Genomic DNA, 14,565 nt, shown 5'->3' with positions numbered 1-14,565 from the left:
AAGGGCTTGGGGACGGACACACGTGCGCCGCCACAGATCGGGTAATAAAAAATGCAATTTCGGCCAGTTTCTCAGACAAGGAGAAGAAACCCTTTCTCTTTCAAAAGAAAGCGATGGCGGTGGCCTGTTTGTCGCATGTGGTTTTTATACAAAATTTCAGCGCACAACTGCACTCGAGGGCTATAAAAGTTTTTCACACGTTATATAACTTTTACCGCCGCCGGCGACTCCTGCTTTCCTTGCACCACTTTGTGACATCATTTGCTTACACTTTGCCATCAATTATTCAATATAAGCGGCATTTAACGGCGAAGAAATAACATAAAAATGAAAAGAAAAACAAACGCTAATAAATAATTAAGTAAATGCTGCAATAAACAAGAAATGAAAAGATCACAAGGCCCCAGCTACGCCTTTCTGATACACTTTCTGTGTTGGAACAAAGAATGGAATACTATTAAACGTAATTTAAATTGCAATTGATTATTATATAGAAATAAATCACGATTTCAACTGATAATAAGATCTTACATCGTATTTATTTAAAAGCTATTGACCATATACTTTACAATATTTTAAATGAAAGTGTACTTCTGAAAACATATATAATATTTTAATTTATATAGTTGAAAGTGAGTAAAACTATTGGCCCAAAAACCAGGTCAAGTCTACCAATATAGTCGATATACCCGAAGTTTGTATGTGAAAATGTCTCCGAGACATCCGTGCTCCGATTTCGCAATGGATGCCATCGACAGCGTCATCGCGCCATGGAATTAGCCTTACCGTTTTGATTATGCTTGCCGAATTAGATAATTTCGAGTGTGAGCCATATCCATAAATGTTTTATTTTTGGCCGGTGTTTTTCGATTTTCGGCTTGCTAGATGCATATTAGCGCTCCACGGAAAGTGAAAGTGATGCGGCCGATTCGGGGTCCGAGTCGTGCATTTATAATTTGTATCTCCAGCGGCGGTTGCCAGGTGGGCCGGCTCGGCGGTTATGCTAATGGGCGTGGCAGGTTTTTCAGCTAAATGATTACAGCACAGACCGCTAATTTGTGTCTGTCCGTCTGATCTGACCTTTCCCTGCGCCCCGGGGGTTAAAACCGCTGTTCCCATGGCAGCCAGGTCAACTCCCTATAACTTAAAGCAGTCATAAATGTATAAGTATGAGTGAGCTTGCATCTCTCACTGCAATGGAGCCGCTGGAGGATCGGGCATTACGACTACTATGTGTCGTAAACCTCATCCCGGGAAAATTCTCACATTTACACGGCAATAAACAGCTAAAAGAAAGTCAATTACCACTGCATTCGAGTGCCACCCGCAGATGAAAAGCCCTTATGTTTATGGAGTCTATTAAGTGTGTTTGTGTGAAAATTAAATGTTGTCGATTGCGTTGTTAAGTACTCGTTTAAATATGCTTAATGGCCCGATGAGCCATTGAACTGTGGGGATTAAAGTAGTTAGATTAAATACATTTTTTATCAAAGGAACAATAAGATTTAGTGTAAAATTGGCAAAGGTATAGACAAAAAAAATTATAAGTAAATCATTCAGATTATAATCTAATATAAGGCTAAATAAGGTTAGACAACTAAAATTAAATTGAGAATGTAGTACAAAAAAAGTTAATAATAATTTAAGTATTTTGAAGTAATTTTTTGTAAGAGCAACAAAGCCTCGTCTCATCCCTTGGGCTTTCAACTTTTTTGTTTTGAACTGGGCCAAAGAAATGACGCCAGTTGGCTCTTTGTTGCCGCTCTGTATGTTGAAAATAAAGATATTAAGTGGCAGTTGCAGTTTGTTTTGCGTTTTCTCTCCGTGATTGACTGCAGTGCCATCAGTACTATCATTGACATTGTGGGAGTCTGTTGCCTTTTTTTGTTTCGGTGTATGTCAACACCCACCCGACGGTAATGGCAACGGTAACGGCAATGGTAATGGCCAAGGCAATGGGAATGGCAACTGGGAGTGCTAGGTCCGGCACTCACTTCGTCATCCGTTCAGTCGTTCATTCATGCAGTTTTTGAGCTGGCATTTTCCAGCTGCAGCGCTGCAACGTTGCACGCGCCGCAGTGAATGTTGTTGTCTATAATGGAAAAGGAAAATTTAACCTGAACTTTCTTTTTTTGTGTACTGCTGCAGTGTCAGCCACAATGGCAACTGCGATATAAATAAAATATAAGTACATATATATATATATATATAAATATATGCATGCTCCGCTCCGCTCTGCCACAGATTTCGGCGTTTAAGGTCTGTGGATGAAACCTGTTGGGCGGTTATGAGTTTTACTTTTTATTTTAACCAGACGAAAGCAAAAAGCAACCTGTTGATATGGCCCGCCACAACAATAGAACAGAAAACGGTTCACAGGCCTTATCCAATCCCGATGCACTCTTGGTTTCAGCCTGAGAGGCTGGCTCTTTGTGATGGCCATTCATATGGGCGGGCACTCGGATTCGAGGTCTGCGGGGCCAAAGCAGTGAAAGTGTCGTTTCTCATGTCTTCTGCTTGGCAGAAACTCCAAACTCCCAAAGCGGGGAATATACAAAATTAATTGAATGTCAAATAATTCAACATTCGGCGCCTGAGCAGATTTGCATCCCTACATGCACTGGTAGAAAAAATATGGAAACAGATGCTAATGCCACTGACAACAAAAGGAAAGCGGGGTATTTGTTCATATTTTTCACTGTACGTTTTTTTTTAAATAATAATAATACAATATTATATATTTTTATTTGTCAAGAATTAGTGTTTGTATCAAAGGACTATAATTTTTTCTCAAAGGGCAAAAAAAAACTCTGGGCGCATAATTATAACATAAAAGTCTAGTTGTTCATTTTAAGGAGTATTTATATTAGGAAAACTCAATTAGGCATTTAGTAAGCGATTTAGTTTTACACCTTAAATCTTAACTGTTGGTACATGAATTTTAAACTATTGGGTATGAAAAATTACCAATTAGATGAGTATTATATTATAAATAATATCATAAACGTATCAACGTACCATAAACATAAACGTATGTATTTAATTGCCATTGTTTCCCAAACAAAAAGTTTTTTTTTATCAAGAATTCAACACCGTTTGAACCAGATAGATTTTAAATATATTTCGAGTTCTATCATTTAGTTGAATAAACTGTTTTACTCTGGCAATTGTTACGCAAAAAAAATTAAAGAAAAAAAACATTGGAATCCAATTGTTTGTTTTCTGCGTTGAATTTTTCTTTCCGTGAACTGCAGTCAAAGATTCACGCATTGCGTGGCGGTTCCCTGCCGACAGATGCATACGAAATTCGCTTTCACTGGGAAAAGACGGCCTGAGCTGAGCTTTGGCTGATCTGGAAAAGCGTTTTCACACCGCTCGGCCGCCGCTGCTGGGGCCCAATTCATAAGCGCATTTTCATTGCATTTTCACACATTCATAACACTTTAATTAACTATTTTCAACACTTTCGTGGGGTCTGTGGCACTCGCATCCTGCTCGCGGTCATTTGCCGAGATCCGAGATTTGAGCTCCGAGGCAAGCGATCCACTCGCATTTCGCCAAACTCTCTAGCCCGGGGATGCGATGATGATGATGACTTTCATTTGCCTGGGCTCCTGGTCACTGTCTATTTGCGTACTTTTACTTGTCCCAGCCAGTTAGTTAGTCACTTTGGCCTGTTACTTGGTTAGTTGGGGACAGCTGTGGGTCGCGCTACTGGTGTTTGCCGTCGATAACTCAGCCTGCTGGACGCCACTGGTGTCTTTGGCCAGTTGGCCATGGCTGCTGTTTGTTTTGGCCACATCTTATTTGACAACGCATAAAATTTGCACATCCATCGCGAAGAAGGGCAGACCCCGCATACCACACATTTCTCGCAGATGTATCCGCGACTTTCCCTTTTCTGAATGGGGTTATGATTATTATTATTGGCCTGTCACTGCTATTCGTGTCTGGCCGCTGACTTGGTTTTGGCATAGATATTCTGCCCTCAGAACGTGATCGGGTTTTATTCAGAATATCTAATGACCACACACAGAGAAAAATAATGAGCGATATGAATTTATCACTGTCGTCTTTATTTACCCTCGACATTTTTTAGCAAGCTCAGAAATCTAATCTTGTCCTGGTTCGATGAATAATATTGAAAATCATCATTGGTTCTTAAAATAAATAATCAATTTCATAGATGCAAAATTATGGGATACTGAAATGAAACTGTTATTTAAATAGTCTTTGTGAAAATGTAAAGTACTAAGATATCCGAAAATTAATTTAAATAATTTAATAAGAATGTTTTATTATTATCTTCCGGCTTCTTAGTATATATATATAGTATATATAGTTTTTTTGTTTATTCAAGGTTTATGCAATTTAAACATTTGTTAAAGATCATATTTTTAAATGCAAAGTATTTTACTAGATTACAATAGGTAAAAAATGTATGTAGAAAACTATTTAAAAGTCAATTTATTTACTTGGCAGACTAATAATGAATAATATTTAACTGTTGTATTCTTGATAGACAAGTAATATTTTTGGCATTTAAAATCGAAATCAAATACTTCAAATTCAACATTAAATTAAGATTTTGTTGAAATAAAGATAAAACATGGAAATAAGAAAATGTAAGGTTTTTTTTTAAACACATTTACTCTACAATTAAATATTCCGTTTTTCGAATAATAGTCATCTGTATATGTAAAACCACCGTTCTATTCACCTGTGCCATTCGCTTCAACAGCTCGACTGCGCTTGAAAGGGAAATGCTTTTACTTACTTTTACAAAAACTCATTTTCAATTAATGCCCAGACAATTAAGATTACGACTGCGATTTTCGGCACTTTTTGGACCGCTCTCCACCGCGGTGGGTAAAAGTTAAGTAGCTGCCAGTGGTTGTTGTTTTTGGTTGTTTCACTGGCTTCGGTTTCCCATCGGCAGGAGGCTGCGACTGTTGACAATGTTACATGAACTTCGGGCGAAAGCAGCGCAGCGGCAGTCGCAGCGGCAGTCGCAGCGGCAGTCGCAGCGGCAGCGACAGCTTACAAATTACAGTAACAATGCTTTTCCAGCTGCTGCTGTTGCTGCTGTTGTTGCTGCTGTTGTTGCTGCTGCAGCGCTGGCGACGTCGCAGCCGACGCTGACTGCGCATTACCGTTGGCCGGCCAAACGAAAGACTTAGGCGAGAAACTTGCACGACTAGTTTGGGGGAACTGCTGGTGTGGGACCAGGGGATGGGTGGGGCGGAGAAATGCTTTCGCAGCAGATGAGCATGCCGATGCCGAAGTCGCTGCCACTGCCGCCGTATATAAGTTGTCGTGTGCGGTGGAAAATTGTATCATTCAATCCTTAACCGTCTGAGCAGCTACACGGCAGCAGCAGTGAGCCAAGACCGAAAAACACACAAAAAATACAGTTTTCCACCCAAGAGAAAGTGCGTTCGCCGCCGAACTACGTGAAAGTGTAGTGTGGATCCGAAAAGGACTATCGAAAAGAACACCAATCGAAAACCGTGCAAGAACAACAGCAAACAAAAAACAACAAACCGCAAAATGGCAAGCCATAAAGTTACTTTCGGTGTCTTGTGTCTGGTCGCCCTGAGCGCCGCCCTTCCCGCTGAGGAGACGCGCGGCCACGCCCGCAACGCCATCGGCGGCGAGAATGACATTATGGATAGCATCTACAGCGACTGTCTGCGCAAGGACAGTGTGTCGTGCGTGAAGTACAAGCTGTTCAGCTTCGTGGACAAGGTGCTGGGCGCCCGCGACCAGTTCGCCCTGACCGAGGGCGTGACCGTGGTCCGCTCGCCGGACGCCCCCCAGCAGGAGGCGGCCCGCTCTATCTCCGGCGACGAGTCTTTCGAGTCCCTGGCCCTGAACCGCATCAGCAGTTTCCTCAACTCGCACACCATCAAGGTGGAGCTGAAGGGCGCCGACATTGTGCAGGCGGTCAGCTCGACGGGCCGTGCTTTGGAGGACGCCTCCGAGTCGCTGTTCGGCTCCAACGACCCCAACGCCCCCGAGGAGAGCCGCGGCAAGAAGAAGAAGGCCGCCAAGATCCTGGGCCCCATCCTGGCCCTGGTCGCCCTGAAGGCCGCCGCCCTGCTGCCCCTGCTGCTTGGCGCCATCGCCCTGATCGCCGGCAAGGCCCTGCTGATTGGTAAGATCGCCCTCGTCCTCTCCGCCGTGATCGGCCTGAAGAAGCTGCTGTCGCAGGAGAAGCACGTGACCTACGAGGTGGTGGCCCACCCGCACCACAGCAGCAGCCACTCGACGAGCCACGACTCGTATGGCAGCGGCTACAGCGCCGACGCCGGAGCCTCCTCGGCCTCCTACGGCAGCAGTGGACACGGCGGCTGGGGCCGCTCCATCGATGCCCAGGACCTGGCCTACGGTGCCCAGAAGCCCGTGCAGGCCTAAGTCACAGCATCGACACCGACACCGACACCGTCACACAAACTCACTCAAGAAGAAGAATCAGAATCGCGAAAAAAGAAGACTCGACGACTTGACGACTCTCCGACTTTCGAAGAGGAACACACATTATTTATCGTTCGTTTTAATTAATTTATTAATTTAATTTATCTTATTTATTTCTCCAAGCAATGAAAACGAAAAAGAATGAACCACAAGCACACGCATAACACATAATGTTAAACCGGACAGAAACCAGAATATCAGAACCATATATGTTAGTTGTTAAAACTGATGAAGCTAAAGTTAAGTTTGTAAAAAGAGCGGCCAGCGAGAGTTACCCCACAAGTTGCAAATACTCAGCCTTAAGTCTAAGCTCGCACAGCACTGCCCCGAACCATCAGCCACTGCATCCATATCTAATGCACTCTCATCTCTCAGTCTCTATATCTATATCTAATCTGCATCTGCATCTGCATCTATTTTATCCATCTCTCTTTATCTGTGCTTCCATCGCTATAACTGTATACTGCCTATACCAAAACTCTGTAGGATTGCCATGCAATCGGAGCAACGTACAAATCTTAACTCTACAACCTATATCTGTACTCTATACTCTATACTCAAAACTCTGTTCTTCACATGCAAATCTAGTCTTACAATACAACAACAACAACACCAGCAACAAGCATGCCTACTATTAGCTTTAACTCCCACTAGCTCTACCTCTAACTCTACTCGATCTATCACTTCTCCACCTGACTTCCTCAATCTTTCTGAACTGTGCTTCATTTCTCGCCTTCAACTGAGTAATAGTTTTGGTCATTCGCATGCCATCACTTGCCATAGGTCTCCGAACACACGTACGCCACACCAAACTGAACTCATTTTCCGGCTCTGGTCTACCTTTGAGCCACTATTTCCTCACTCGACAGTCGACATTCGACACTCTACTTCCACTTCGACTCTTCAACTTTCTCATTTCTCATTTCTCCTATCTGCCATCTCTTTCGCCGTCCTGCATCTGTCACTTTCTAGCGCTCTACTTTCCCAAAAAAACAGACCCACTACTCTGCTCACACATGCACACGCCACGCCCAGCTCCCTAACATTAGTGAAAATATTTTTTTTCAATATTTTAACTCCTTAAGCGTACTTTGTGCACCCGCGCGACTCGAACCGCTTGTCGGCCCGATTGGTGTCGGGCTCGCCTGCGCTGTGGACCGAAACAGATTTTTAATTATCAACTTAAAAATACCTTGTTTGTGACATTTGGAGGGCTCTCTAGCCAGCGGGCGCAAGTTTCGAGTCGCCAGCACGTCGTCTACTTTAATTTAAATATTTTAAGCAAAGTCGTACGGCGCTTTCACAACTATAACTCCGGCCACAGTAGTAAGATGATGTTGATGATAATCATGATGATGTTGATGATGATGATGATGATGATGTTGACGAAGAAGAAGCGTGAAGCTGCAGATGTGGGCAACTCACACAGATCACAAAACTCACTCACAAAAGAATGTAAATTCCATAGATTACAATACCCCCTATATCTCTGTCACATATGCATGTCATTAACGAAAAAAAATGATGAAAAACAATACACAAAAAAACGTTGAAAAAAACACAAGACACAACAAGCAAGGAAGATTAATAAATAAAAAATCAATGAAAAATCAAGACAAGTCTCTATAATTTATGGCATACCACGGGGTGAAAGCGAAACGACAAAACCGAAAGCTTTATGCATAATTCCAAAACAACGACGAAAACTGGCCGTTGACAAGTCCATCTTGGGTCGAAATGCTTTCATTTCGTTTCATTTCGTTTCGATTCGATTCAAGTGAAATTGATTTGCGACCCAGTTGCCCCAGCGAATTTCAAAGATTTGCCCGTTAATAGGTGTAAATAATTATGAGTCGGGACTGGCCGAGACAGGCTAACGAAAACCCAATACAATCCCGCTGGCTTCCGATGGCAACGGCACCAACAACGGCAACGGCAACCGCAACATGAGCCACCGACAGTGAAAGTAAACAGTTAGGAAACCCAAACAGCAGCTCAAACCTCGAGCCCCGAACAACCGCGATTGCAGTGAAAAGTCTTAGAAATTGTGGCACATGGCCAAGACCAAAAAAGCGTTTTCCAAGCCGCTCTAAATGCGGCCGCTGCCGCTGCCGCTGACCAACGAATGCCCGGGCGAAAACAAAAGACAGGTTAATGCGCATTAATGTTAACAACTCATTTGAGCAGCTGCCAAGCTTGAGCAAACATTGACTGACCACTGTCAGTGTTTTCGTGGCCAACGCCGCTCACTTAATCAAAAGGAAATTACGAAAATTTTAGGCTACGGCTACGCTCGGTTGGAAATTAACTCAAAGAGACCGCTTGGTGCCACCAAATGTCAGCCGGGGTTTAGGAAATACCCATTTACGAGATTTACATGGGATTATACGGGCTTTTTAGCTTTGGGGTGTTTTCGTTTTAATATTCGGACGGAGAGTCCCACTTGCCGGAGAAATTTAAAATGGGTAAGTACAAAAGGCAAATAATTGTCGAAATAGAGGGAGAAACACATTTTTACACATTTCAACACGATTTTAAAGCTCCAAACACTTGATTTTGCTTTAATTACAATAAATTTATAAAAAAAGGTGTTTGATTAATTTTTTTAATAATATTCAAGCACTTTGTTTTATAAACATTGGAATACTCAAATCAATCTTCAGCAAACAGGAACAAAACAATATACCTTTTAAGCCATACCCATTTCACCTTATTCAGCCGCTTGTCCCACAAAGTCCACAACCGTTTAACAAAATTGTTAACGTTCTTCGGCTACTATCCAGCCTATACTCGATTCTGATAAATTTCGTTAACTGCTGCTGCTAAACATGGTAGTATATGCAAATCGGGTAACCAAAACGAAAGCCCCACTCAATGATTTGGAGCGAGCAAAGGTTGTGCCGCTAGAGAAATGGCGCCTTGGCGGCAGCCAAACTGGTGCGGCATCGGCATCAGCATCAGCATCACCTGAGCACTGAACTGTGCTGCACCACCAGCTGCCTCGCCACCAATTTCACATTCTGAAAAAGCAGGTAAGAAACCACAAAATTTGCAATAATTCATAAGAAGAGGTAAGGAGAGCTGCGAAGGAGAATCGTGCAGAGTGGCCAATTTGTGACCAATTTCACTGTCAACTGGGGGAGAGACTGGGGGAGGGACTTTGGGGGTTGGGGGGATGCCTGCAAGGGCGTCGTCGCAACGTGTGCAGAATGTTCAGCGAAATGAAAACGAGTTTGGGCCCCGAAAGCAGGTCACCAGAACGTAGACATCAACCAGGGGCGGTCCCGAAGCCAAAGTTGATTGTCGGCCTTGCAGCACTGCGCTTTCCAGCAAGAAGACGGCAAAACGACTGCCAGAAACCTGAAAAAAAAATTCATCAAAAATGAAAATAAGCGAAATGAAGAGCCAAAATGCCTGCCCGACTAATAATATTATTAGGCGCCCGGCATTACCGCCACTGCCATCATCATTTTCCGCTCCAGCACGTTTTTCCCACACTCGTCACTCGACAGACAAAACACGCATCTGAATTTATGATTACACCAATTGTTGGCGCAGTTTTGCTCACCGGCCATTAAACCAACTGAGCGCATTTGCCAGCTCTCATTGCCTTTGATTTTGATTAAATGAAAGTTAATTGGCCACGAGCCCCGCCAAGCCGTGAAACAGTTTTGGTCACTCGAGCGTTTTCCCGACACGCTTGATTTGCTGCCGCTTCTACTGCCGGTGCGGTGTTAGTGGTCAATTTAAATTACGCTGCGCAGTAAGCAACAATCGCTCGTAATTATCGAACGGCAGTTGCATTGCCGCCTCAGCGGTTATGTTGCCATTGCGTGAGGACTTTGATTAGCGGCTCAATTTGCATTGCAGCCTAATTGCGATTATCGCTATGTTGCCAAGCGATTAAGCCGTTGAGTCCATTTGTGTACTGCAGTTGCTTTGACTTAGGATCAACATTTAGGTCTCTTGATTTAATTTATTGCCAGAAAGCTTTTAACGAACTTCTAATGGCCGAAGTATTGGACATTTCCGAAAATAACTATTTTTATTAATAGCTGTTTGCAATTATGGACTCGAAATTTTTCGAAAAGATTGTTTGATTGACAACATGTTTTCAAATGAAAGTGCAATTTTAGTATGGAATCGGAGAGACGAACATGTCTAGATTAAATAAGCCGATGATACAAATTAAAAAATGCTCTTTAATGTCTGCTACTTTTCGATGCAAAATGCTGACTAAAATTTAAATACCATACCGTCCATAAGGAAACACAAGTATACAAAATGAGGCAGGATATATTAAAATCTTTCGGTTGCAAGGTTTCTCAAACAGTTGTCTTTATTATTAATTAAAGCAACATTTTAAGCTAATTCCATTCGAAATCGCAATAAAAACAAGCAATCCAACACTTTATGTTTAAAGTCATGCATATCTTAATTCCTTTTGTATGTACTCAAATACTTCATAAGTAAATAAAATGTAATTTAGCAAGGCGCGTTTAAATATTAAAATTGTTGTTTTTCGGTCATTATGGCGTTGTTTTATTTTAATAATTGTTTTCTTTAAATAAGAAACATTTTAATCAATTTTCCAACGATAACAATACCCTAAAACACTCAAAGTTTTAAACAAAAAACTACAAATAAAATTCACCTTGTTCTGCAGAAAAGTGGCAATAGATAAATACAAAGTGCTTGTTCTTCCGCTGAAAGCTTTACATTTTTATACCTGTTACTCGCGAAGTAAAAGGGTATATTGTATTCGTTGAAAAATATGTCGCTATATGGTTTATATATTCTTAATCAAGATCAATAGCCGAGTCAATCTACACATGTCCGTCTGTTTGTCCGTCTGACTGACTGTCCGTATGAACTTCGAGATCTCGGAAGTTATAAAAGCTAGATTCTTGTTATGCCCACGCAGCGCAAGTTTATTTAAAAATGGGGGTAGATGGCCCCACCTAAAACACGATTATTTTAAGGCTGCATGTTAATTATTTTGAAAATGGTTAGCGGTGTAATAAATATTTAATAATTGTATAACCTTTGGTTTTATAAAAATCAAAATAACTTTCGTTGTAAAACAGCATTTTAAATTCATTAGTGATGCTAATCTAGCTTCAACAATTTATTGGGACCTATATTACATTATAAGCATATAATTATAAATTTGCTGTATAAATTCAGGACTCAAAAGTATTAGTGAAACTAAAGCCAGTTTTTCGCAATATTTTTAGTCCCAACACTAGTTCCGCGTGTGAAAAGTATTGCCGTGGGTGCTTGAGTATATTCTTTTTCATGACGCCTTTTTTACCCATGTGGAAAGCCGAGTGCTGCCAGACCGACAAACAAAACATTCGCAGTTTTTCCTGAATATCTCTGTTTTTTCTGTTATTTTTCGGTGTCGATTTCCTTAAAAGTTTCGCCCTTATTGGCGTATGCCAAGCCTCTTATGCCAAAGTGCGTAAGAGGCGCTATAAAGCCTCCTGACCAAAATCAGACCCCCGAGAACTCCGGCGTATTTGTATTTTTTATTTGTATGTATTATAAAATTTCATCCTAACGCTACAAGTTTGGAACTTATAAATTAATGCGCTAGTCACTAAGCGTTGCCAGCGTTCTTGACATCTCATCGCTACCCACTGATTTTTTTCAATTATGGTTCGCGCCATCTATTGGCCGTATCGCAAAACCGAATAAGGTAAGATTTTATGCTTTTTATGATTTTCGTTGAGTGCAATTGAGTTCGTGTCTTAACTCTTTCGTATTAAGAGCCCCACTTTTTTCCGTCGGCAGCAAAAAGTAGGCAACAGAAAATTTAATTTGCCCATGTGCATAAGAAAAAGAAAAGTTTTGGCCAAATTGGGTGACGACAGTGAATTTGCCCCCAAAGACTGAAAAAAAAAACCGAAAATGCATATGTTCATGGTCTAGTAAGTCGGGTGCAAAGACAGAGAAGAATGGCAAATGCCAACGGCAGTCACGCACGAGCTCAATAGCTTAGAACGAACTGAAAAGTGGGGATATAATTGTAAACGAAACTGCATTTCGGCAGCTTTCGCAGCGAAATCACGAAAGCGCAGCTCCACTGGCCAACAGCATCTGGCTAATTGCCGTGATATTTAGACTAAGACAAAGCGTGTGTTTTTGTGTTTTTCAATTTCAGGCAGCCAGCCGACATGCGATTTGGCCGGCTCAGGTATAAAATGCATAAGATCCACCGGCCAGCACTCAGTTGAGCAACCAAAGAGCTGCGCCCGGCGTCTTCACTCCAGTTTATGCCTCATCCCAAGGATCGGCCAAGGATCCTCTTCTCGTCCAGCATCGAACAGCAACATTCAGCCCAGTAATGATCAAGTACGTGTGGCATGTGGCGGCCCTGATGATCGTCTTCTGTTGGCTCTCAAGTGCACGCAGTGCCAGCTACCAGCACCAGAACCAGAACCCAAACAGCCTGAGTTTGGGTCCCAAGCACCAGGCCAGTGGTCCCGTACTGGGTTCCACGGGCTTCTGGAAGGACATGTCGATGGTTTACCGCATCTACCAGCAGTGCACGGGCGACAATATGTCTGTTTGCCTCAAGGTCAAGCTGCTAACTGGCCTGGAAAAGGCCTTCCGTTCGGCCAAGACTTTGCCGCTGACGGAGGGCATTCAGTTCGTGAGTTCCGGTGGAGCGAATGAGGATTCAAAACGAGCTCCCATCAGCGAGCAGGACATTGAAGCCGTCTTGCCCAGAAGCGTGGACGCCAAGGAGCAGGTGCTGAACAACATGATACTGAAGCGGGTGGGCAACTTTCTACAGGACCACACTCTGCAGGTGAGAATGGATAGAAACTAACCAAAAGCATGAACAAAATGTGAAAAGTCGAAACCAAAGTTTCAGAGCAACTAGGATGAAAAACTGTGAAACTTAACGAGGTACAATTCAAAAAAATTTGAAATCTGGTTCCATTTTAATAAGTGAAAATGTCTTAATTTTTCAAAAAATAATACAATTTTTGGTTAAATATTTTAGATGCAACGAAAATAAGTATCCAATATTACTCATAAGCAATCCTACTTCTTTAATTAAATAACACTTTTTATTATCAATAATTTATTTAATTTTGAAAAAAATTAAAACAACCTTAGTGAAATATTTTAGATGCAACGAAAATAAGTATCTAACATTACTCGTAGGCAATCCTACTTCTTTAATTAAATAACACATTTTGTTATTATAAAATTGCTGAGAATGTTGTTACAAATACTCAACATATAAATATAATTGTTTTCTTTTATTAAGTGTAGTAATTTAATAATATTGGTCTGACAATGGTAAACATCCAATTTATTATATGTCTATATATCATTGTTCGCTACCCCTATCCAATTAATTATGTTGTTGGACATTTTATTGACACATATTTAGCACAAAACTCTTTCTATTTTAGAACTTATACTAATTTGTCATTTTTTCTCAGGTTAAATTTGACTCCGAGGCAAATTCGGTGGAGGGTCGCAAGAAGAAGGAGAAGAAGGGCAACGGCGCCATGATCATGATCCCCCTGCTGCTGGGCGGCACCATCGTGCCCCTGGCCTACGGAGCCCTGGCCATGCTGGCGGGCAAGGCGCTGATCGTGTCCAAGCTGGCCCTGGTCCTGGCCTCGATCATCGGCATCAAGAAGCTGCTGAGTGGGGGCGGCGGCGGCAAGGAGTCCTCCCACGAGGTGGTCGTCTCCTCGGGCGGCCATTCCGGCTGGGGCCGGGAATTGGACACCGCCTACAGTGGCTGGAAGCCGGCGGCCAAGGAGTCGGCGGGCAGCGCCAAGAGCCTGTGAGCTCGCATTTGCATTTGGGAAACGGAGAAGTGGAAGGAGAAGCTGGAGAAGATGGGAAATTCGAGAGGGATTGTGGAGAGTGAACCAAAGAATCGAGCGCCGCACGAACTGTCTGACTAATGTCTAGTTTAATTTGCCTAATCGATCATTAATTTAACGAACTAAATGTGTGTGTTAGGTTTAAGTAAGCGTTAATTAAATATAGTAAATTCTGCTACCCGAAAACCGCATCAAGAGCATTTATTTTATGTGTCACGGCCGCTCCCTA

At 42.3% G+C, this 14,565-nt stretch overlaps 2 protein-coding genes across 2 annotated transcripts; both read left to right on the top strand.

The window, feature by feature from the left end:
• Positions 1-5,328: 5,328 nt before the first annotated feature.
• On the top strand, positions 5,329-8,091 carry LOC128264719 (uncharacterized). The gene has a single exon (XM_053000365.1). The coding sequence runs from the start codon at positions 5,551-5,553 to the stop codon at positions 6,415-6,417; it is 867 nt and encodes a 288-aa protein (XP_052856325.1). The 5' UTR covers positions 5,329-5,550; the 3' UTR covers positions 6,418-8,091.
• Positions 8,092-12,701: 4,610 nt separating this feature from the next.
• On the top strand, positions 12,702-14,527 carry LOC128264726 (uncharacterized). The gene is made up of 2 exons (XM_053000378.1): positions 12,702-13,294; positions 13,941-14,527. The coding sequence occupies exons 1-2, from the start codon at positions 12,827-12,829 to the stop codon at positions 14,295-14,297; spliced, it is 825 nt and encodes a 274-aa protein (XP_052856338.1). The 5' UTR covers positions 12,702-12,826; the 3' UTR covers positions 14,298-14,527.
• The last annotated feature ends 38 nt before the right edge of the window (positions 14,528-14,565 follow it).

This window comes from Drosophila gunungcola, chromosome 3R (assembly GCF_025200985.1).
Source record: "Drosophila gunungcola strain Sukarami chromosome 3R, Dgunungcola_SK_2, whole genome shotgun sequence".
In the NCBI taxonomy this organism is placed as follows: Eukaryota; Metazoa; Arthropoda; class Insecta; order Diptera; family Drosophilidae; genus Drosophila; species Drosophila gunungcola.
This window is presented reverse-complemented; position numbering and strand designations above follow the sequence as displayed.

Bases quoted from the DNA above. Each gene is read 5' to 3' on its own strand.
- LOC128264719 (XM_053000365.1), top strand. From the start codon at position 5,551: ATGGCAAGCCATAAAGTTACTTTCGGTGTCTTGTGTCTGGTCGCCCTG.
- LOC128264726 (XM_053000378.1), top strand. From the start codon at position 12,827: ATGATCAAGTACGTGTGGCATGTGGCGGCCCTGATGATCGTCTTCTGT. The intron at 13,295-13,940 runs GTGAGAATGGAT...ATTTTTTCTCAG, and splicing joins TACAGGACCACACTCTGCAG to GTTAAATTTGACTCCGAGGC.